Source organism: Capra hircus, chromosome 10 (assembly GCF_001704415.2).
Source record: "Capra hircus breed San Clemente chromosome 10, ASM170441v1, whole genome shotgun sequence".
NCBI classification, from domain to species: Eukaryota; Metazoa; Chordata; class Mammalia; order Artiodactyla; family Bovidae; genus Capra; species Capra hircus.
The window spans coordinates 58,199,895-58,225,420 of record NC_030817.1 but is presented as its reverse complement, the minus strand read 5'-3'; the positions used below and the strand labels follow the sequence as shown (position 1 = coordinate 58,225,420).

General features: G+C 38.1%; 2 protein-coding genes across 2 annotated transcripts in view; one reads left to right on the top strand and one right to left on the bottom strand.

Moving 5' to 3' along the window:
• C10H14orf166 (chromosome 10 C14orf166 homolog) lies at positions 9,548 to 24,240 on the top strand. The gene is made up of 8 exons (XM_018054344.1): positions 9,548 to 9,776; positions 11,530 to 11,654; positions 14,550 to 14,649; positions 18,738 to 18,827; positions 19,673 to 19,761; positions 21,803 to 21,871; positions 23,752 to 23,800; positions 23,908 to 24,240. Exons 1-8 carry the CDS (start codon positions 9,716 to 9,718, stop codon positions 24,060 to 24,062), a joined length of 738 nt encoding a protein of 245 aa, XP_017909833.1. The 5' UTR covers positions 9,548 to 9,715; the 3' UTR covers positions 24,063 to 24,240.
• The window catches only part of NID2 (nidogen 2), an 87,279-nt gene continuing 86,100 nt past the window's right edge, over positions 24,348 to 25,526 (bottom strand). Inside the window, exons 19-20 of the mRNA XM_018054343.1 lie at positions 25,322 to 25,431; positions 24,348 to 25,043 (exon numbers count right to left, since the gene is read on the bottom strand). Coding sequence (XP_017909832.1) covers positions 25,033 to 25,043; positions 25,322 to 25,431 — 121 coding nt within the window. The 3' untranslated portion in view covers positions 24,348 to 25,032. The remainder of the gene's footprint in view (positions 25,044 to 25,321; positions 25,432 to 25,526) is intronic.

Here is a 25,526-nt window from a genome sequence, read left to right as displayed (position 1 = left end):
CTTTTGTGGGTGATTCAGAGAGTTAGCAAATGTACCTGAGGGCTCACCGGGGTGTTGAGAAGAGGAAAGAGGGAATAAGAGTATCCACAGGAGATCTGGCAAGTTACTTATTTATTTAATATGATTTATTTGACTGTGCCAGGTCTTAATTGCAGCACTCAGGATCTTTTTAGTGGCAGTATGCAGGATCTTTAGTTGCCGTATATGAATTCTTAGCCGGGGCATGTGAGATCTAGCTCCCCGACCAGGGACTGAACCTAGGTCCCCTTCATTGGGAGTACCAGGGAAGTCCCTAAAGTGAATTATTCAATCTGTATGTTAATATATGAGATCATAAGCTCCACCATATTCATTACTTACCTGGTTTCAAGTGTTCAGAATTGGCTCTTTTATAATATTTAGGGGAAGCTTCATCAAAATTCTATCACTCAAATGTTGATCTCTGTTGCCCTGCTTCCAACTCTGCCTCTTTCCAAATCCTCTCTTCTCTGCCTTTTGGATCATGACATTCCTGATTTTCTTTCTCCTGCCAACCACTTTTCTCATGAAAGCACTCCCTCAGGTTTTGCTAAGATGCAGTCACTAGCCCTCTTTTCTTTCCATGGTTTCTCAAGGAGCCCATCCTCATGGTTCAATTACAGCTTTACATTAACAGCTCCTCAGCTGACATTTCTGCCTGGACCACCACTCAGGCTCATTCCAGAATCTCAGGAGTGTTCACAGGTGTAGGCAAGGAAACATCATAATTTTCCCTCTACCCTGTGAGTTCTTGGCTGAGACCCCTGTAACAACAGTAACAACCGCAACAAAACAGATGAACTAGAGAAAACCAAGTCAGTTATTAATACATGCAGCACACATAGGCGAGCCTAAACAAAAAGTAACTCAAGATGGCGGTTTAGAATTCCAGATTATAGAGTACCTTCAACAGAGGATGATTCATCTGTAGACAAATAATAAGACAGAGCAGTTTTAGTCTTCCAAACTGAGGGAAGGTAAATATACGGGAGGAAAGTAAGGGAATGAGGTTTGTTTACAGGTTTCTCTGTTGCATCTCTGAGCCGATGAGAATCCATCTTGAGTAAAAGGAGAATTTATATCCTCAGTCAGTTCAGTTCAGTTGCTCAGTCATGTCTGACTCTGCAACCCCATGGACTGCAGCATGCCAGGCTTCCCTACTCATCACCAACTCCCAGAGCTTGCTCAAACTCATGTCCGTTGAGTTGGTGATGCCATCTAACCATCTCATCCTCTGCTGTCCCCTTCTGCTCCTGCCTTCAATCTTTCCCAGCATCAGGGTTTTTTCCAGTGAGTCAGTTCTTTGCATCAGGTGGCCAAAGGACTGGAGTTTCAGCTTCAACATCAGTCCTTCCAATGAATATTCAGGACTGATTTCCTTTAGGATTGACTGGTTTGATCTCCTTGCAGTCCAAGGGACTCTCAAGAGTCTTCTCCAACACTACAGTTCAGAAGCAGCAATTTGTCAGCATTCAGCTTTCTTTATAGTCTAACTCTCACATCCATACATGACTACTGGAAAAACCATAGCTTTGACTAGATGGACCTTTGTTGGCAGAGTAATGTTTCTGCTTTTTAATATGCTGTCTATGTTGGTCATAGCTTTTCTTCCAAGGAGCAAGCATCTTTTAATTTCATGGCTGCAGTCATCATCTGCAGTGATTTTGGAGAAAAAAATAAAGTCTGTCACTGTTTCCATTCTTTCCCAATCTATTTGCCATGAAGTGCTGGGACAAGATGCCATGATCTTCGTTTTCTGAATGTTGAGCTTTAAGCCAACTTTTTCACTCTCCTCTTTCACTTTCATCAAGAGGCTCTTTAGTTCTTCACTTTCTGCCACAAGGGTGGTGTCATCTGCATATCTGAGGTTATTGATATTTCTCCCAGCAATCTTGATTCAAGCTTGTGCTTCATCCAGCCCAGCATTTTGCATGATGTACTCTGTATTATAAGTTAAATAAGCAGGGTGACAATATACAGCCTTGAAGTACTTCTTTCCTGATTTGGAACCAGTCTGTTTTTCCATGTCCAGTTCTGTTTTATATCCTGCCTTTAGGCAAAAAAGGGAGGGAACTTTTTCTGGGTTTGCTGCTTCTCAATTACCTTCAGCTCGAAGTAAGTTTTATGTCAAAGAAGCATACCTATTTTATGGTGACATATTCTGGTTTCCTTCACATTTCCATCAACCATCACCTCAAACTCAGCAGGTCCCAAACTTGCTTCTTCATGTTCCTCAACTGGTTCATTTCTCCCAGTGCTCCTGTTTCTATGACTGCAACCACTATTTTTCAAATCTCTGATGTGTGACATTCCTGAGGTCTCCTTTAAGCCATCCCCTTTTCATCCCATGCTGAGTCCCACCAACTCTGGACTGTTTCTTTTAACCCTCTCTCTGGCATCTGTCCTCATGTTAGGACTATTTCATTTATAAGTGAAAAAACCCCAACCCTACCTGGCTCAAGGACCCAAAGGAATATATGGGCTCACATATATGAAAAGTAAGACATTTTCAGGAATTGTCTTTCTCCACCTCTTGGTTCTGTTTTCTTCACGTTGTTTTCATTGCCAGGCAAGGTTTTCTCCTGAGCATCAAATGTGAAAGGTGGATACTTCATGCTCCCTAGATGGCTAAGGAAATTCCTATTCATTCCTATTCCATTTCTACCGTTAAAATTGAGCTTCATAGGCCTGCTTTTTGCTTTTAATGCTAAACCATGAAATTCCAGAGCCTGACCTTCAAAAAAAAAAAAAAAAAAAAGGAATAAAGATGTTCTATCTCCAAGGAAGAAGAAAGACTCTCTGTATTTACAATTTGTTTTAAAACGAGATCTAATTTAATGGGGCATTAAATTGATAGCATTCATTAGAATATCAAACTTGTCTTTCTAGACAATAGAGACTTCTGTAGAAGTGTTATTAATTTGTTCTGTTTATTGTTCTTGGAAGAATAATTTGAACAAAGAGGTCTAGTAAATCTGCTAAGACTTTTTAAAAAATGTTGCAAATCATGAAAATAACCTTCAAAGAGTAACCTGTATCTCTGATTTGTTGTTTTACTTGATAGTGAGTTGGCCTGGTAATAATATTGAAATTGCCACCTCTGCATTTCTGAAACCATGCAAACTCTCACAGATACTCCAGGCTTCATAAGCCATGTGGTCCCTGTCACCAACATTCAACTCTACCCTTTAGCACCAGAGCAGTCAGTGAGCACATGGTTATGACTATGTTCCAATACCACTCTATTTAGGGACACAAAATTTGAATTTCATATAATTGCCATGTGTTATAAAATAATCTTCTTTTGATTTTTCAACTATTTAAAAATATATAAACCTTCCTTATCCCTCACGTGTACTGAGTACTCTGTCTAGAACAGTCTTAACCCTGTGTATTCATGCGGCTAACTCACTTGCCTTCTTAGGTCTCTACATTTTACCTTCTTTTTTTTTCTCATATTTATTTATTTGGCTACACCAGGTCTTAGTTGTGGTACTTAGGATCTTTAGTTGTGGCATGTGAATTCTTGGCTGGGGTGTGTGTGATCTAGTTCCCTGATCACGGATCAAACCCAGGGCCCCTACATTGGAAGCATAGAGTCCTAGCCACTGGACCACCAAGTCCCTACATTTTACCTTCTCTGTGAGGCCTAACCTGACCATCCTCTTGAAAAATGCTACCTGTATCATTTCCCACTGCCTCTGCCATCCCCATCTCCCCTCCTTATTCCCCTTATCTGATTATGACTACCCCATAGAATTTATCACTTCCTAAAACATGAAATAATTTACTTATTTATAATCATATAGTTCATCTTCCCTTGCCAGATGGCAGGCTCTCAGAGGGCAGAGGTTTTTGTGTGAAAGTGCCTAAAAGACTTGCGGGCATGCAGGCAAGATTGAATAAGTTTGTTGAATAATTAAACAGATGGATTAATGACCTATCAACCCCTTGGCCAACTATTAGATTGGGGTTCAGGTCATTTGATTTAAAAAAATAGTCAATTTCTCCTTCTTGATGTACATAAAGGACTTAATCTTCAGAAATGGAATTGTCCAAGATTTACTTCCTGTTGGACACTATAGGCCAAGGGACTCCTTCAAATGCAGGGGGAAGAAAAGACAAATTTTTGTAAATAAAAAAGTTGAATGCTTATAATCTTCTATACTTCTTTTCCATGATTAGTTTTAGCCCCTGCTTGAGTCTGGTGGTTCCTGCAGCATTCTGTGTGTCTGAATCCTCTTCCAACCTTCTCACACCTGGGGGTGATGACCAGGGAGTTTCAGGTGGCTGATAACTTTGGGCCTGAAATAGAGAGACATGGTCAGGAGCAAAAAACTTAGTTTTTTGCATTAAGGAGTCAATTCCAAAAAGCAAAATTTAAAAGCTGCTTATCCCCACTCTTTAAAGAAATGCACTATCTGTAGTTGCATTAACCATTCCTTTATTATTTTCCCTTTGTTTATGGGTAGGGGTCATTTTTCTTAATTTTTGGCTGGTACCTCATTGATTATACAATTAGTATAAACCACAGTGTGTGACTAGGGCCACAGCTCTGATCAAATTTTGTTTGAGGCAAAACACTTGGAGCTGATTTTCCTGATTTATTCAGTAAACATCTTATTTGGAAAATATAGATTTTTTTCACAGTTCCTCCTTAAAGCTGTATTCTGACCTGATAGCACACTTTGCACTTCTCAAAATTTATCACTTTATAACTCTAGATCATACGCACTTATTTACATGCATATTTTTGCTTTTATACTTGAACTTCCATGTGTAGAGTCTTCTCTTGTGTTGTTGGAAGAGGGTGTTTGCTATGACCAGTGCATTTTCTTGGCAAAACTCTATTAGTCTTTGCCCTGCTTCATTCCACATTCCAAGGCCAAATTTGCCTGTTACTCCAGGTGTTTCTTGACTTCCTACTTTTGCATTCCAGTCCCCTATAATGAAAAGGACATCTCTTTTGGGTGTTAGTTCTAAAAGGTCTTGTAGGTCTTCATAAAACCATTCAACTTCAGTTTCTTCAGTGTTACTGGTTGGGGCATAGACTTGGATAACTGTGATATTGAATGGTTTGCCTTGGAGACGAACAGAGATCATTCTGTCGTTTTTGAGACTGCATCCAAGTACTGCATTTCAGACTCTTTTGTTGACCATGATGACCACTCCATTTCTTCTGAGGGATTCCTGCCCACAGTAGTAGATATAATGGTCATCTGAGTTAAATTCACCCATTCCAGTCCATTTTAGTTCGCTGATTCCTAGAATGTCTATGTTCACCCTTTCCATCTCTTGTTTGACCACTTCCAATTTGCCTTGATTCATGGACCTGACATTCCAGGTTCCTATGCAATATTGCTCTTTACAGCATCGGATCTTGCTTCTATCACTACTCACATCCACAACTGGGTATTGTTTTGGCTTTGGCTCCATCCCTTCATTCTTTCTGGAGTTATTTCTCCACTGATCTCCAGTAGCATATTGGGCACCTAATGACCTGGGGAGTTCCTCTTTTGGTATCCTATCATTTTGCCTTTTCATACTGTTCATAGGGTTCTCAAGGCAAGAATACTGAAGTGGCTTGTCATTCCCTTCTCCAGTGGACCACATTCTGTCAACACTGAAATCAGATTGATTATATTCTTTGCAGCCAAAGATGGAGAAGCTCTATACAGTCAACAAAAACAAGACCAGGAGCTGACTGTGGCTCAGATCATGAACTCCTTATTACCAAATTCAGACTCAAATTGAAGAAAGTAGGGAAAACCACTAAACCATTCAGGTATGACCTAAATCAAATCCCTTATGATTATACAGTGGAAATGAGGAATAGATTTAAGGGCCTAGATCTGATAGATAGAGTGCCTGATGAACTATGGAATGAGGTTCGTGACATTGTACAGGAGACAGGGATCAAGACCATCCCCATGGAAAAGAAATGCAAAAAAGCAAAATGGCTGTCTGGGGAGCCCTTACAAATAGCTGTGAAAAGAAGAGAGGTGAAAAGCAAAGGAGAAAAGCAAAGATATAAGCATCTAAATACAGAGTTCCAAAGAATAGCAAGAAGAGATAAGAAAGCCTTCTTCAGTGATCAATGCAAAGACATAGAGGAGAACAACAGAATGGGAAAGACTAGAGATCTCTTCAAGGAAATTAGAGATACTAAGGGAACATTTCATGCAAAGATGGGCTCGATAAAGGACAGAAATGGTATGGACCTTACAAAAGCAGAAGATATTAAGAAGAGGTGGCAAGAATACACAGAAGAACTGTACAAAAAAGATCTTCACGACCCAGATAATCATAATGATGTGATCACTAATCTAGAGCCAGACATCTTGGAAAGTGAAGTCAAGTGGGCCTTAGAAAGCATCACTACGAACAAAGCTAGTGGAGGTGATGGAATTCCAGTGGAGCTGTTTCAAATCCTGAAAGATGATGCTGTGAAAGTGCTGCACTCAATATGCCAGCAAATTTGGAAAACTCAACAGTGGCCACAGGACTGGAAAAGGTCAGTTTTCATTCCAATTCCAAAGAAAGGCAATGCCAAAGAATGCTCAAACTACCGCACAGTTGCACTCATCTCACATGCTAGTACAGTAATGCTCAAAATTCTCCAAGCCAGGCTTCAGCAATACGTGAACTGTGAAATCTCTGATGTTCAAGCTGGTTTTAGAAAAGGCAGAGGAACCAGAGATCAAATTGCCAACATCCGCTGGATCTTCAAAAAAGCAAGAGAGTTCCAGAAAAACATCTATTTCTGCTTTATTGACTATGCCAAAACCTTTGACTGTGTGGATCACAATAAACTGTGGAAAATTCTGAAAGAGAAGGGAATACCAGAACACCTAACCTGCCTCTTGAGAAACCTATATGCAGGTCAGGAAGCAACAGTTAGAACTGGACATGGAACAACAGACTGGTTCCAAATAGGAAAAGGAGTACGTCAAGGCTGTATATTGTCACCCTGCTTATTTAACTTATATGCAGAGTACCTCATGAGAAATGCTGGACTGGAAGAAACACAAGCTGGAATCAAGATTGCTAGGAGAAATATCAATAACCTCAGATATGCAGATGACACCACTCTTATGGCAGAAAGTGAAGAGGAGCTAAAAAGCCTCTTGATGAAAGTAAAAGAGGAGAGTAAAAAAGTTGGCTTAAAGCTCAACATTCAGAAAATGAAGATCATGGCATCCGGTCCTGTCACTTCATGGGAAATAGATGGGGAAACAGTGGAAACAGTGTCAGACTTTATTTTTGGGGGCTCCAAAATCACTGCAGATGGTGACTGCAGCCATGAAATTGAAAGATGCTTATTCCTTAGAAGAAAAGTTATGACCAAACTAGATAGCATATTCAAAAGCAGAGACATTACTTTGCCAAATAAGGTCTGTCTAGTCAAGGCTATGGTTTTTCCAGTGGTCATGTATGGATGTGAGAGTTGGACTGTGAAGAAGGCTGAGCGCCGAAGAATTGATGCTTTTGAACTGTGGTATTGGAGAAGACTCTTGAGAGTCCCTTGGACTGCAAGGAGATCCAACCAGTCTATTCTGAAGGAGATCAACCCTGCGATTTCTTTGGAAGGGATGATGATAAAGCTGAAGCTCCAGTACTTTGGCTACCTCACGCGAACAGTTGACTCATTGGAAAAGACTCTGATGCTGGGAGGGATTGGGGGCAGTAGGAGAAGGGCACGACCGAGGATGAGATGGCTAGATGGCATCACGGACTCGATGGATGGGAGTCTGAGTGAACTCCGAGAGATGGTGATGGACAGGGAGGCCTGGCGTGCTGAGATTCACGGGGTTGTAAAGAGTCGGACATGACTGAGCGATTGAACTGAACTGAACTGAACTTGAACTTCCTGAAAATATCTAACTCATTTGTAGGCCCCACAAATGCTAACACAGTGTTTAATTATAATCTGTTGAAATTAAATTTACATAATTGGCTTACCCCCCAAGAACTTCAATAGTTCCCAGTAGCATGGCATGAAAGATCCTTCTTGATCAGGTCCTTGCCTCTGTCCAAGTCTCATCAGCTGTCATTCTGTCCTACCCTCCAGCTCCCATAAGTTCTAGCCCCCCTGGGCCATGCCTTGCCTTTGTATATCCTCTTCCCTCAAGACAAGTTACCCTTTTGACTGCATGGTGAACTTACCACATTCAAGTCATAATTTAAGCTTGTTTGTCTGTTTATTGCTTTTCTTCCCTCTAGGGCTTATAAACTTCATAAAAGTAGAGGCTTGGTCTCTCTGGCTCACTGTTGTCTGTCCAGTATCTGAAAGCAGATGGGGACTGAATCAGGTAGGATCTTAAATATGATAAGGAGTTTTGATGATTGCTAGAAGGCAATGAGGACCCACTGAAAGATACTAAGCGTTAAACTGTTATGGACAGGTTTTTGTTTTAGGAGGTTTTTATTTTACAAAATCACTATCATTGCTGTGTGGGGGAGTGGGCTGGAGAAGGCAAAACTGGCTCTAAGAAATCAGGTAATTAGAGCAAGCAAAAATTGAATCCCTGATTTGAGGTAGCAACAGTGAGGTTGGGAAGAGGTGAGGAATTTGAGAGGCAGAACAGCAGGAATCAAGGAACTACTAGATGTTGTAACTGCAGTCAGAGGGAGTAAAGGGTAAGTCCAGGTTTCTGGCTTCAAAATTTCGTGGTTGCTAGACATGTCAGGAACTATCACGTAGTATTACAGTTGTATGTTTATCTATGGACCACTCCTAACAAGTCATGTGTATGCATACTCAGTCGCTTCAGTCGTGTCCGACTCTTTGCGACCCTACAGACTGTAGCCCGCCAGTGCATGGAATTTTCCAGGCAAGAATACTGGAGTGGGTTGCCATTTTCTTCTTCAGGGGATCTTCCCAACGCAGGGATCAAACCCACGTCTCTTGCATTGGCAGGCGGGTTCTTTTACCACTAGCGCCACCTGGGAAGCCGAAGGAGTCATAAAGTGGTGGTTTGAGTGAGTGAAGTCACTCAGTCGTGTCCGACTCTTTGTGACCCAGTGGTCTGTAGCCTACCAGGCTCCTCCGTCCATGGGATTCTCCAGGCAAGAATACTGGAGTGGGTTGCCATTTCCTTCTCCAGGGGATCTTCCCGACCCAGGTCTCCCACATTGCAGGCAGATTCTTTCCCGACTGAGCCAGGAGGGAAGGCCAAGTCATAAACGGACCTTGCTAAAAGTCTTTGTATTAGCCTTGTTAGAAGAGCACCTATTATGTAGGAGGCATATAATTAAATGAATGAATGAATGAATACACTGAAAATACTAAACAGTTTGTATGGTCCAATAAGAGGTATGGCCCATAGCAGAAATTCTAAGGATACTGTTCTTTGCGTGCTGTTATCAAGACCGCGAAGAAAGCAAGCGGTAACTATGTTTCTCAGTTGCTCTCTGCCTATTGTACAACTAGAAAGCTGACAATAAAGTTTATTTAAGCGTCGACGTGCCCCGACGTGGCCCCGCCTCCCCAGCCAGAGCCGCGATTGGTGGGCATTGTCCGGCGGCTGCCGTTCCTAAGCCACGATTGGCTAAGGCCGCCGTCATTTCGGAGCTCCCGGTGCCCGCCCGCCTTCTCGCCGCGTCACCCTTGTCTGCGCCTCCTGCTCCTCCTTGCCTTGCCTCGCCTCGCCTCTCCCGGCCGCATCCCGGGGGACCGGAGCGAGCAGCGGGGACCATGTTCCGACGCAAGTTGACGGCCCTTGACTATCACAACCCTGCCGGCTTCAACTGCAAAGGTGAGGCGGCGGCCCCAGGCCCGCAGCGCGTCCGTGACCGGCCGGCCGCCGCTTTCTCAGCGCCGGCTCCTGGGCTCTCCACCCGGACCGTCCGCGGCCTTGTCTCCCCGGCGCCCCTCTCCTCCTGGCCCCGAATACCTCTGCTTTCTCCCATCCTTCCCTCTCCGCTACCCACTCTTGCCTCGGCATCGCCACTTTCTGCACTTGCTAAACTCCAGACACCACCCCCACAGCCCTCGCCCGCGCCCTCAGCACTCTAGAAGGAAGGTCTTCGCTTTTTAACTTAGCCCTTCAGCCCCGTGTTTCACGGGTGATTGGGCGATACCCTGAGCACCTGCTGGGGTCGGCACAGTGCTGGAATTCGAAGAGAAAAACCGAGTAACTTGAAGACTCGTTCAGGGAACTAAGGAGGGGAGGGATTAGGAATAAGGGCAGTTAGAACCCATCCAGTAGTTTGAGCCCAAGACAAAAATGAAGTCCAAGACAGTGTTGGGGTGAGCGCGTGTATTAACGAGCTAATTACAGTGTGGGGGTTGTGGGGGGGGGGAGTTAATAGATGAGCGGGGCGGTTGAATTGTAAATACAAAGGTGTTTGGGATTTCACAGCTTGAAACTGTAGAAAGTATTAAGATTGCTACCCACTGCTACTCACCTGTCGCCCACCACTACTTATTTTCTTCCAGAATTCTTGGCCTGTGGTAGATTAAGTTTGAAAGGGATCAAGTAACACCTGGGATGTTAAGACCATTGTGTATTCTCAAGACTTGGGGAAGCCGGAATTTGAACTCAAGCTTGAACTTGAAAATTGAAGATGATTTCCAAGCAGGATGACAGTGTTTTGTCATCTCCTGTAGAAGCATGTCATCTTACAGAATCTTGTTTTTCTGCTTTGCCTTTTATTTAACAAAAAAGGTTCAGTAGGAATAGAGCTTAGGTCTGGTTTTGAAACTTTGAGCCTCAACTTTTTCACTGGTAAAATGGGGATATTACTTACCTCAAAAGCATATGGAAGGAGTAAATGAAACCACATGCACAGTATTTCATGAATGTGTTTAATGTCCTTAATAGCAAATGACAGTGATAGTCGGTATCCTTGTTGTGATCGCCATGTAATTTCTTGTACTGTATTGTTGCTATTAATTTAAGCTTGCGCAGTCCATTCTCCCCCTTTTCCTCACAGGAACTGAAATAATAACTGACACTTAAGTAGAAAAATTGTGTGCCAGGCACTGTTTTTAGTGTTACTTTATTAAATCTTTCATAACAAGCCTATGAGGTAAGTCCCCATTTTGTAACTCAAGAATCTGAGGCACAGAAAATTTAGTTAATTAGCCCAGGTTCACACAACCACTAAATTTCTGGAGCCAGAATTTGAATTTGGGCCAGAATATGAACAGAAGTTAATTCAAAGTCTGTACATTCAACTCCTACTTCAAGCAGCTCAAGTAATTTATGATTTTGCAGTTAAAAAAAAAAATCCACAAGACTATTTGTGGAGAAGGAAGTGTTTTACCTAGTGCTTCTCATGGGCTTCCCTTGTGGCTCAGCTGGGAAAGAATCTGCTTACAATGCGGGGAACCTTGGGTTCGATCCTTGGGTTGGGAAGATCTCCTTGAAAAGGGAAAGGCTACCCCTTCTAGTATTCTGACCTGGAGAATTCCATGGACTGTATATAGTTCATGGGGTGGCAAAGAGTCAGACACGACTGAGCAGCTTTCACTTTCTTGTGATTTATATGGTGTTTTTATTACAGATGAAACAGAATTTAGAAACTTCATTGTTTGGCTTGAAGACCAGAAAATCAGACACTATAAAATTGAAGACAGAGGTAACTTAAGAAACATCCACAGCAGTGACTGGCCCAAGTTCTTTGAACAGGTAATGAATTAGAAAGTAAAATATACCAAGAGCTTGTCTATGAAGACAGCTTTTAAAATAATATAATTTTTCTTTTAAAATATATAGCTGAATAAAACAGATGTTTTATTTGCAGGGCAGGAAGAGAGATGCAGACTTAAAAAACACTTGAATACAGCAGGGGAAAGAGAGGGTGGGACAGACTGGAAGATTAGGATTGACGTATATACACTGCCATGTGTAAAGTAGATACTGGGAAGTCAGTGTATATAGTGCAGGGAGCTCAACTTAGTGCTCTATGATGACCTAGATGGGTGATGAGTAGAATGGGGGGTCGGGTAGGAGGGAGGTCTAAGAGGGAGGAGATATACACACACATACACAGGCATAAGTAAGTCATTGACAGCAGAAATTAACACAACATTGTAAAGCAATTATACTCCAAACAATAATAATAATCAGTGTTAGAAAAGCTTGATTTCAGGGATGTATTTTTTTTTTAAAACCATATTTTTAAAGCATATTCTCTCTTGCTACCAAGCATTCAGTATTAGATAGAAATAGTATGGTGAACCATCAGGCATGAGGGTGGGGGCAGGGGTATAGGGGATAAAGAGTTTGATCTTGATCGAACTAGGGAGCTCTCACAGTTTTAGGTGATATGACTGGACTAGTGTTGCCACTCCTCAGCTTTCCCAACCAATCCCTGGCTTCTCGAAACTGTCAGCATTAAGGTAATGTATCTGGAGAGCAGGCCTTTATCCCCAGTACTTAGATGAGTGCCTGACATTCAACAGAAGGATCTGTTTCTTTCATGAAAATATATATTTATAAGTGTGTATTTGTATACATATACGTTATGAATATAAATGAGTGATTGATATGTCAGTATTCATTTCTGCATTTTCCCTATAGCAAAATTTATTCAAATCCTCTAAGGCCCTGTACCTGACTAGCAGGCTGCCCATTGAAAACAAGCTTTATAGACTATTAACTAATAAAAGTAATGGCACAGTTAGACACTCAAAAGAAATAGTGTAGTCCAAAAAACAAAGAGACTTCTTAATTAAACAGTGATACATATTATATAAATAGTAAAAATGGCCAAAATAAGATTTTTTACATTACATTAAAAATGTAGCAGAAATAGTATTATATTAAAATAAGACATTATTAACATGATTGTAAACTAAGGTTCTCTTGTGTTTGCTTATATTTAATATACACAGTTCTCCTTTGTTGTGTACTATAGAAATAATACTTTTTAAAAAACGGTATTATCTTATTTTTGTGGGTGGAATAACTTTTTCATTGACCTAGTTTAATTTTAGTAACATTTTTGCAGAAAACTGTTTTTTCAAATTAGAATAAAAATTACATTTTACAGTGTCATATTAAACATTTTATCAGCTCTGTTACTTTGATGAGATCTTTTCCTTTAAGAATTTGAAAATGATGATGTATGGCAAAACCAATACATACTGTAAAGTAACCTCCAATTAAAATAAATAAATTTATATTTTAAAAAAAAGAATTTGAAAATGATTTAATTTTTCATTGACTGGAGCAGAGTGTTTAGGTAGCTAACTTTCTCCTTTTGTGGACTAGGGAACTATGTAAGTTACATACTATCTCTGTGACAGTGAGTAAGTTTATTAACCTTTCTGTGGCTCTAGATTTTTATCAATAAATGGGCATAACAGTGGTATCTTATCTCAGGAGTGGCATATTGTTAATGAAATATACCTTCAGCCTGTCACAGAGGTGCCTGGCCCATCGCAAGTGCTATATGTTTGTTGATATTCCTGCTTCTGCTACTAATACTGGTACCACTAGATCATTTTCCTTTACCCTTCAAAACTATATTTTGAAATTTTTAACAGACTTGTTAAGACTTTGAAATACATTATTAGAATTTTATATTTGCTTTTATCACATTTTACTTACTGGTCTACTTGTGTACAAGACGATACAGAGTTCCACATGTGGGAGGGTGTTGAAGAATAATAAACTTTCCAATGAAAAAGACCCAGAAATGACAGTAAAGTAGTATAACCTAAAGATAAATATATTGGAACTCTCTTTGGAATGATGATGTCATTGCTTAAAGCATATTTAGAACTTCTTTTGGAATTACTTTTAGATCAAGAGACTTATTTCGAATATTGGCAGTTTTTTTATACTTTGAAGGTGGGTTTGCTTTTTGTATCATGACTAAATCTTGTGAATGAGGTGCCTTTTTTTTTTTTATAAAAGCAGGTGAATAACATTTTTGGTTAGAAAATAAGTTATGGTTAAAAAGTGCTGATTCATTAGGTATCCGCCAAAGGATTTCCAGAAGGTTTGAGTTACAGCATTGTCGTGGGATTAGATTTTAAGCTCCTGAGAGATTTACTTTAAGGACATGCTCATTTGAATATATTGCTTCTGATGTTTATTCAAAACAGTGGTGTGTCACATAGCTTACTCTGTTGGAAACGTTCCAAAATATGAAAGCTAAGGTTTAGATAATAATTGGGTTTTGTTTTTTGATACATATTTTTATTTAACTACTCTGTGTATTGAGACCTAGAATCATATGGTTTAGATTCAGGTCCCTGATTTCAGTTGTGTAACTGTCAGGAGGTGTTGACCTATAGGCTTTGGTTTTCTCATCTACAAAATGAAGTTATCGTAGATCAGTGATACCCTGTCTGCAATCTGCAAAAGTAAAACTTTCATAAACCATGATGGAAGTACTTAATTTTTTTCCTAAGTAGTATATGCTTAAATGGGTTATATAATTGCATCAAAGGTTTAGTAATATAAATGTTGCAAGAAATTCTTAAGAGATACAAACTCAGGTCTCTTAATTCTACCATGTTTTATTTTGTGACTTTATAGTAACAATGAAGCAATTTTCTTTTTCCTTCACAGTATCTCAGAGATGTTAACTGTCCTTTCAAGATTCAAGATCGACAGGAAGCAATTGACTGGCTTCTTGGCTTAGCTGTTAGACTTGAGTATGGAGATAATGGTATGTTTTGTGGGGAATATATTGTTTTAGAGAGAAAAGGTGGGAAAGGGGGTTAAAAATGTAGGGAACTTGCCCGTTTGTCTTAGATTGTTTTACCTTTGATTCATTTTAAGTTTTGTACATCCTCATCTCACTCTGCAGTATCTGATTAAAATTTTACTTTTTGTTTGTAGTCATTCTGGATTTTCTTTTTTAGAATTTGAAGGTGATGTCCTCTCACAAAGTCACATCACTTCAGTGAATTTGCCGGCTTGGTACAGTCTGGACCTTAGCCTTCAAGTTCACTTTTTGCTACTGTCCCAGAATTGATAGGATTTCAAGTCTTGGTTGCAGCAGCCAGTTTCACTAGAGACTGAAATATACATCTAATGCAGATATGCACAATAAGCCAAAATATATTTATTATTCATGTTTAACATTATTACAGATACTGATATCATTGGAAGATTTTGAATATTAGTACTTATTGTGAAAATAGTTTTCCAATAAACCATTTTCTCTCATTAGGCCATTTCATTTTGAAAGGCCTGTTAACATCTAAATGTAAGATCCAATTATCTTATTTTATCTCCATCTTCTGCATTTATGTTGTTCTCTTTCTTGCGACTATCAGTTCCAGTCTTAATCATGTGCTTTTGAAGCCTTTTTAATGCCTTTTGTTGTTTAGTCTTTAGTCATGTCTGACTCTTTGGGAATCCATGGACTGTAGCCCACCAGGCTCCTCTGTCCATGGAATTTCCTAGGCAAGAATCCTGGAGTAGGTTGCGAGAAATGCTCCAGGTTTGGTTTCAGCATCTTTGGCCCTCTTTTCTTCCCATCCATCTTTTCCTTTGTCTGCTGTATCTTTCATTCTGCATCTCCACTGCTGTCACCCTAATTCTAGCTCTTGTCCCTTTCTCCTGAGATTATCATAACACCTTTCATAGTAGTCTCCCATCTGTGTCACCCTCTGTTTTCATCCACATGGCCCCCAGCAAGCTAACTTTTTAAACATAAATGTTTTAGGATGCTACACTTTGTCTCCAAAGAATAGTTCCTTTTATATGTTCACAAACACCATTGCTTTCCCATTTTCTACAGAAGGAATTCCAGGCTCCTTAGCATGATATTCAAAGCCTTTAAACTAGTATTCATATACTTGCCACCCCAGCCAAACTGCAGTAATGCTGTTTCCTCTTTCCATCTCCTTTTTTCCCCCTTCTTTCTTTGCTTTCACTTTTCCCTTGGCTAATATGCCATTTCAGTCTGTCTGTCCTTGTAAGATCCAGCTCAAATGCCAGCTAGCAGCAATGATACTTCCTTCTCAACTTTCATAACTTTTACCTCAATACCTTTTTAGATCATTTTCACTTTCCATTTTGCTCGTCTTAATGGCCTCACTAAATTGTAAGCTAATACTCAGCCTTGTTTTCTACATGGTACCTCTGTGAATTTCCTGTTGCTGCTGTAACATATTGCCATGAACTCTGATTTAAAAGACAGTATCTTACTGTTTTGGAGGTCAGAAGTCCAACACCTGTATCAGGACTAAAGTCAGTTTGTCGACAGGGCTGGTTTGTTTTGGAGGCTCTAGGGGAGGATTCATTTCTTTGTCTTTTCCGTCTTCCGGAGGCTGCCTGCTTTCTGCTCCCTTTGTCTTCGAGTCTAGCTGCGCAGCAAGTTCTAATCTCTGTAATTCTGCTTTCATTGTCACCTCTCCTCTGACTCTGACCTTCCTGCCTCCCTCTTCTAAGGATGCTGTGATTTCATCGTGCCCACCTAGATAATCCAGGGTAACCCGCCACCCCCAGTTTCAAGGTCCTTAATTCAGTCACACCCACATGGTCCTTTCTGCCACGTAAGATACCATGTTCATAACTTCTAGGGATTGCAGTATGGCCATCTTTTGTGGGGAGGGAGCAGTCATGATTCTCTCTGCCACAGTGCCTGATGTAGTTTCTTGTGTACAATAGATGTGCTTATCAATTTTAATAAATCCTTGGTAAGTGCAGTATATTAACGTAAGTACAGGTATTTCTCAGTGATAGCATGGTTTCTTTTAATGTGTAAAAAAGCTGAGTTTGTATCTGAAACACTGCCCCTTATCAGTAGGGGGCACTGTTGCTCTCTTATGGCTTTACGTTGGTGAGTTCATTCTTCTTGACTTTTAAGTTATTTAAAATTTTTATTTTTGATAAATTATGAATTTTTATTATTTATGCCATAATATTTTGTAAAGCCTTTAGCTTGCTTGTCAATTAAGGTGGTTAAAAGCTAACTTAAATTCTTTTAACTTTTTTTGATAATTTAAAATTTACAGATATGTTGCAGGAATAATAAAAAGAATTATTACATACTCAAATTCTGCAGGCGTTATTAACATTTTACTTCATTTGCCTTATCCTTTTCTGTGTATTCACATACTCCTAATTTTTTTCTAAACCATCTGACACTAAATTGTAGATGATTTCTCTTTTAAGTACTTAAATGCACATTTCCTAAAAGAAAAAGTCATTGTCTTACATAGCTGCAGTATGCTTATCATAATCAGGAGATTAACTTTGATTCTCTGCTGTTGTCTGTAGGTATTACTCACATTTCAGTGTTTGTCTCAGTAATGTTCTCTACGGCAAAAACAAGCGAATAAAAACCTCTAGAGCAATCCTGGATTGTGTGTTTTGTTCATTCTTGTTCATCTCTTGTGTTCATTCTCCTACACTCTGGAACGATTTACTCAGTCTTTGTGCTTTAGGACAGTGACATTTATTTTGTAGAATGTCCTTCAGTTTGGGTGTGTCTGATGGTTCCTCGTGGTTGGGTTGAGAGTTTGTAGTTTTATTAAGAATAATACAAGTTATGTTGCATTCTTGTTAAGTACCTCATATTAGGATGCATGTGTTAGTGATATACCTAAATGTTAGTCATTTTGCTGATCACTTCGGTAAACTTTCTTCAGTGTAAAGTTACTGTTTTCCCCTTTGCAATAAATATGTGTCTTATTTTTTTCTTTTTGACTGCACCTCACAGGATGCAAGACCTTGGTTCATCAAACCCCATGCCCTCTGCAGTGGAAGACCAGAGTCCTAGTCACTGAGATTCCTTAGATACATATCTTGGAAAAGAGATACTTTGAGATGATTTCTCTGTACTTTTCCTCCTTAAACCTTAGCTTTAGTATCCATTTGATGATTCTGGCCTGAGTCAATTATTGATTATGATGGCCAGAAAGTGTTTTTCTAATTCCATCATTCTTCTACAATTTTTTTGGCTTTCCACTGAAAGGCCTTTAAGAGCAGTTTCCTTCTTACCAATGTATGTTTTTATTCAAATCAGTGTAGATATGTGAATTCTTATTTTACTCAGTGGGTTTTAATCCTTATTTGTCATTGTGTATTTAAATGTTTGTTCCAGATTTGGCTAGTGGGGACTCCTTTCAGCTAATTTCTATCTGACTTAAATTTTAATGCTTTTATTTTCCCTTTTTTTTTTTTTTTTTTTTTAAGCAAATCATAAAAGCACTATAGCCAAAGATGTCTTTGGGGGCATTAAATTTAGTGAATTACTATTAAATATTTTTATTTGTAAAATCTTAAAATATTATTTTTCAAGTAAAGCTAATAAAATCTATTTTTGGAATTCTGCATTTTAAGACTCAAAAGTTTAGCTTTGTGTATCATGGTGTATTTGAAGTGCTATTTTTTCTAGAAAGCAAAGTTTTTGATTCTGTATACAGCATTCAAAAGAAATTTTGGTAAGAAACTTCTTAGTGAGTTTGTATTTAACCTCATGTGACCTATATTTACCCACTTCCCATTCTTCTACCCCTCCGAAGTTTCAGAGGAAGCTGAAAAGCAGACTTTCTCTCTCAAAATTTAGATACTTTAAGAAACATTAATGAAAAGGTATTTGTGTTGGATAATCATTTTAGCTTAATTAAAAAAATAAACTCGCATTGTCTTGTAGAGTTTTTTAATAGCAAAAAGTAATTTTGAATGGATGAGTTGTCTTTGCTTACAACCAATTTAGCTTAGTTAAATTCAATAAATAAGCAGTGTTTATTTTACCTTAAGTTGAAGTCCTACAAATTGTATTTTTGCCTATCTTTACAGCTGAAAAATACAACAAGGACTTGGTACCTGATAATACAAAAAATGCTGACAATGCAGCTAAAAATGCAGAGCCATTGATCAATTTGGATGGTAAGTTTATAAATGCATAAAAATTATCAACATTTTTGGTTTCTTAAATGTTTTTTACGTCTAGAATGAAGTTTGGGTTTACTTGGTTTTAGTAGATTAAGAATGTTTCATGCAGACAGACATTTGTGTTCATATTTTTTATTCTTTATGCTGTTTTTTATTGTGACAGTGTCCTTTCTCCCTTATATAGTTGAATACCTGAAATTTAAAATGCTTTTCTTTCATTTGTCTGTAGTAACTTGGGCATTTGATTTGTATTTAATCATAGTGGTGATTGCTTTCCTAGGTGTAGAAAATATTAAATCTAATGACTATGAAACAGGTGTTAAATTTTTTCATTTTTGTAAGTCCCAGATGTCTTTAGTTCTTTTCTCCTTTTAAAAGTATGATGATTCTAATTACTTAGGTTATGTTAAATATTCTTTTGCTGACTGATGTTAACTTGTTATTTATGAGTTACTCTTATGAATTAATAAGCTACTTGGACACTCTAGGGCTGCTGCTCAGAGAAAAGGTTTTGGGAAAACTGTCCTTTGAAGGGAATCTGTGTGTTAAAATTAATAGCTTTGTGAGAAAAGTTAATTAAAAGTGCTACATAAATGGGCCTTGCAGAGAAAGTTACAGGACAAACCTCATGTAAGTTAGTCATTTATTGGGTTGTTCACTTTGGTTAATTAGTAGGAAAACCATTGATCTCATCAATTTACCTAATGATGATGCCCCATACTACTTTTGTCAGCATTAATTTTAGAAATTGAGATTTTTTTTTTGTTATATATGCTTACATTTATGTCTGTAATTACATGCTTACAGAGCTATAAGTTTCCATTTTTAATCTTTTATAGTAAATAATCCTGATTTTAAGGCTGGTGTAATGGCTTTGGCTAACCTTCTTCAGATTCAGCGTCATGATGATTACCTGGTAATGCTGAAGGTCAGATTCATATTTTTGATTCATACATGAAACAATTTTAAAAACTCATTTTCTAAGTAATTATATATTTGTATATAATTTTTAAAATTGTCATTTTCTAAAAATAATTGTTTGATATTTAAATCTGTGGTTGAATGAGTAAAATGTGGAGGAATGTAGGACATAAACCGGATTTAATTAGTTCATTGGTTTTATATTATCTAACAACCAGTATCAAAGTATTTACTGTGTACCTGCCTCTGTGCTAAATCTTTTGCAAAGATGATCTCATGCAGTCTTCCCAACAGTCCTAGAGGTAGTTAACTGGTATCTTTTTAAAAATATGTATATGAAGAAACAGACTGAATGATAATAGATAAATAATGTTCAAGCTGACACAGAAAATGATAGTCAGGATTTAAACTAGACACTTGACCTTAAACTAGACACTCGGTCCAGTCTTCCTCCTATCATCCCACCTCTTTTTAATTAGTCCTTCTAAAGATTCATGGTCTATAATTCATTAAGATCATGGAAAATGCCAAACTAGTAAATGGTGCATTTGGTCAAAAATACATACCCCCAACTCTCTTTGAGGAATGAATGTTTCTGTTCTCCAAGCCCCCCATGCTAGATAGGCCATTCAGTTCAATCCTTCCATCAGGGAATCTGATGGTCTGGAAGATGTCTTATTTCTGAGAGGAAAAATCTACTCTTGCTTCAGACGATTCATGTTGAGTAACTATGATAGTGTTGTGGGGGAGGGACAGGGGAGTGGTCCTTAGGATACCAGATTTGGAAGTTATTTTAGAAATTATTATTGATTTTTATGAGAAATTAAAGAGCTTTAAATTACTTTAGGCTACTTTGCAGGAAATTAATCTCACTCTCCCCACAAGAGATTAAGCCATAATTTATTCTCCTTTTTAGAATTATATTAAGTGACAGTTGTAAGAAGGGGAAGACTATTCTCTTCCTAGATTAGTATAATTCTGCTGAATCTAAATGTTAACTTTGATTGTCTCAACTCCAATTGGATGCCAAGAGACAAAAGTTGTTTTTAGTGAAATTTAGCTCTTTCAAAGGCTTGTTCCTTTCTTGGGCAATTACAGAAATTATTTTGGGATGGTTCTACAGTGGTTGTGTCAGCCTTAATCATAAACAGAGAGAGAGGAAAATACTGTATTTGGGATGCTAAAGTATAAGTCAGTTACAATCAAAAACTATAAAATTCTAATCCTAACTGCATGTTTGTTCTTTTGAGTTAATTGAAGCAAACAATACATGACAATATGGACATCTTCATAGGTTTGCTAGGTGTGAGAATCAGTACATTAACTGTTTGGAAACTGGACTATGTAATATATTTGCAGTGACTGTTAGATTGGTTTAGTTATTTTTCAAGTGTATTTTTCCAGGTTTTTATTAAAAATAATTTTTCACACTTTCATACTTATTTTGGGGTTTTCACTATCATTCACTAAAATTCCTTAAAATCTTTTCGAGTGTGCAAGTACATGCATGCACTTGTGTCTGCAGTGATAAAATGTGTTGATAATGAAAAAATCAATGTGTCCTATGAATAATATGAAAAAATTTTACTATAATGAAGAACCCAAGGACAGTATTATACACTACTCTTTGTGTCAAAGATTATGTGCGTAACACACGCATGTGCATATATCCCTGGTGAGCTTGTAATTTGATAGAGACTTTGTGAGTATGTAGAAGGATCTGGTAGCAATAATTATTTTCTGAAACGATGACTGAGGCTTGGATAGAAAGGAGACCTACTTTTTCACCGTGTATCCTTTATTAAAATTTTTTACCACACACAAATTACTTATTAAAAAATGTAATTGTTATGAACATCATTCCACATTATTAAATGTTAAAAGTGAAAACTTTCATTACAGTAGCTGTTTTATTTAACTTGCTGGCAGTTTGGTACTGAATTAGGTATTTCTAATTTCATCATATTGAGCATCCTTATTCTATATATTTAGAGAAGAAAAAATAACAGCCAATAAAAAGTAAAAATAATATTTTGGGGAATTTTTAGGCAATTCGCATTTTGGTCCAGGAGCGCCTGACACAAGATGCAGTTGCTAAAGCAAATCAAACGAAAGAGGTACGTTGTGTTTTTTTTAATCTAAATAAATTCTAAATTATTACTGAACGTTTTTTTGGGGGGTTGAACTTTGCTTGACAATGCTTGAGATATTCTGTGTTAGAACTGCCCAGAGAAAGTACTTCAGCAGGGTTGAATTTGATTCTTAAGCAAATTGTACCCGGTCATATTTGAGTGAAAAGTGAACTTCACATTTATCTCACTTCATTACTTTTAAGAAGCTACCAGTAGCACATTTACAGCCTACCAGTAGAAAACCACTGTGTGTGCTCAGTTAATTTAAAAGAACTTACCCTTGTGAAATTTACTGGGTTATTTTGACTAACTACTAGAAAACAGGACACATCTCCTCTTTGTTACTCGTTAGTTTTCCTTTTCTGCATAAATCTTTATCTTCACCCTTTTGTTTCTTCAGAGAAATCTCATTTCCTACCATAAACCATGATAAAGTAACTTGTTCATAATTTTAGGGTAGTTTTCGATGGATTGTACCAAAAATCCAAATGTCCCTAAAGTCTTCTTGAGTATGGGTCAGTGTAGACAGTGTCCTCGGGTTAGCAGCTGCAGATATCTGATAATGCCCCTTCCTACTGCATAGATGAATGTCTTGGTTACAGTCTGTATTCTGAACCCTGGTCCTTCGGTCATGCCTCCCTCACCCTCTAATTCCCCAGTGTCTGTTGTCCTCTGACCTCATCTTTATCAAAGCCCGGTAGTTTTGAAAGGTTATTAATGCCACGGCAGGGTAGTGCCCCTCTGAAAGACACTCAGTTTCTTTTAAAGGTTTTTATTGGCTTATTAATTATGTATGAATCAGGCCACTGGAAACTAAAGATCAGCTTATTTCACCCCCACTGCAGAACAAACAGTAAGTTGTTTTGGCATAATAAAATCATTCATCATCATTCAGCAAAACTATGCCTTTGGTTTGGAAGGCAGTACAGATAAGGCCATAACCAAATAATCTTTGCTCCTATTTGCCAAGTAAAATTCAGTTTATTTTCAGTGTTCCAAATAAATCCTAACTTCAGTGTCATCTCAGAAGATACTGTGCTACAGTAATAACAGTGGAAGAGTTCTATAGTTTCTTGTTTGCACTCATTCATTACACCGGAGTTGGGGCATGAAGTGAGAAGTGACAGTTCAGCATTTGTAACAATGAAAGTATTGACTTTAACTGGTAATGATTTTATACAGTATATAATAAGCAGAAAGCCTAAACCGAACCGCCTTCCTTATTTTTAATAGTTATTGTGAACTTTATATGGTTTGGCATCATACCAAAGATGGTGATTATGATACAGGTGCTGACTGGTTAACTAAATGGTTTAGATTCTGTTCATTTTCCTAGACCATTTCAAAGTAACTTTTAAATAACATATAATCTGATAAATGTCATAACCAGAAAAAAGTTATGTGTATTTTAGATTGTTTGAGCATATTGTCTTTATGAACTGTACAAAGTCGAGGAAGCTCATGAACAGAAGTGATCCTGTTGGTTCTGTAAACTGGCTGCTCACTTGTCACTAAAGGGGGATAAGAGCAGCCCTGTTCAGCCTTTGCTGCATAGCTGTAATGATAGCACTGCTGCAGAAAGGAGCTATGCTTTTATATTGCCTGGTTTTAAAGGATTGGATTGTGTTATGAAACTAGCTTCTTACTACATGGAAAAAAGCCTTTTTTGGGTGGGGGGTGTTTTTTTTGGTAGTAGGAAAAAAGTCACTCAGCAAAAGGCATATTTAAAGAGAAAATTCTCAGGCACCTTGCCACTGCAGCTAAAAGGGCTAAAATAACAGGCTAGCTAGCTGCTTTTCAGTTTGAGGTAAGAAAATAGAAATGTATAACTATATATAGTCTGATTTTTGTCCTTTTCCCTTAAGGGCTTGCCTGTTGCCTTAGACAAGCATATTCTTGGTTTTGACACGGGGGGTAAGTGATTTTTAATTCAAACTTTTTAGAGACTTGGTGATTATTTGGGGGAAGTAAGTGAATAAATGCAAAAGTTACTGATTAATCCAGTGTTTCTTATGAAACAGATGCAGTTCTTAATGAAGCTGCTCAAATTCTGAGATTGCTGCACATAGAAGAGCTCAGAGAGCTACAGACAAAAATTAATGAAGCCATAGTAGCCGTTCAGGCGATTATCGCTGACCCAAAGACAGACCACAGACTGGGGAAAGTTGGAAGATGAACAGTTTAGGATTTCAGCTTCTCACCTACTTAGTACAACTGGGAACCATGTAAGCTTTGGCATGTGTTTGGAAGTGTCATGTTTTCAAGGGAAGAATCCCAGAAAATTGACTCTGTTCTAGAGATTTACCATCATTGCTTTTTCTTTAATAAAGTTGGGAAGGCCATTTTTTTTTTTTTTTGGACTGTGTGTTTTATGTATCTGTAAAAGTACTTTCTCCCTTGTGGTTTTAAGTTCCTGCCACCCCCCCCCCCAACTTCATTATAGACAACACAAATCCTTAAGTCATAGGAAAACTTAAAAATATATTTTATTGGAGTAATCTAGAAAATTTGAGAACTGTTACATCTTTGGTATTTATATATAAATGTAATTTCTGTGGGTAATCCTATAGAGGGATTTACAGGATCAGAAAATACAAATTGAAACATTCTAGCACCTTTTAATATAAATAGAAATGCATTGATGTAGAGGTAAAAAAAACCCTAGAACTTTTGTTGGGAAACTATAAATAAGTTGGTTATTTCCCATCAGTTCTGCATTAGCCTTCTCTTAACTATGTCAGGGTTTATGATCTTTTAGGATTGTATTTTTATACTGATCACGTGTGCTTTAATTTGTCCAGAAAGCAAAAATCAGATTTAGGGTCTCAGCATGCTCTAATTGGTTATTAGTTGAATGAATTTGACCTTTTAAATATGATATAAATGTTTATGGAAAGTTGCTTATATAAGCAACAATTAAAATTCTGTTGCCTTTCTTAATCTTGAAATAACTTGTTTTTTAAAAATACAGTAGTAAAGATTGAGGTATAAACTTTTCACAAAATATACTTAGTCTTCTTGCACTGAAAATGTTCATCTTGTATGTCCAGGAACTTCTAATGACCAATTCCTTTTTTACTTTCACCTTTGTTCCTGATAAATGTTCTTTAGGGTCCAGATTCCAATTGTAAATTCCAAGTCCACATTTACTTTCTTCCTGTGGAGGGAGGGAACAATATGTGAGTATTTTATATCTAATTTGCAACAGCAAGTCTTTTTAAAGGGGAAATATTCTAGTAGGCTGACATTTTTTGTATACAGTTAAGCTTGGTAGACTTAAGGTAGCAGAATGGTCACCCCTATGTTTTAGCCATTAGCTTTTCTAGCTCAGAGTGGCTCTCACTGGTGGTGGCAGCAGGCCAAGGGTGATCAGCTACTAGATCTATCCTCCTCTACCCAGCTGATCCAAAAGAAGCTGCTTGAGCAGCTGTTTACCTGGGCAGTAGGGGTAGACTGCAGTTATCCCATAGAGGTGAGATCGCTGCTCTGGGAGATACTCATCAGTAAACTGGCCGGTGTCTCTGTTGACTGCTATAACACCATCCCTGGTAACAGAAAGAAAGAGTGAATTCATAGGATTTAAGACTGGGGTAGAAAAAGTCAGTTTATCGATAAACGAAATCTCTGCCAGACTTCTCAA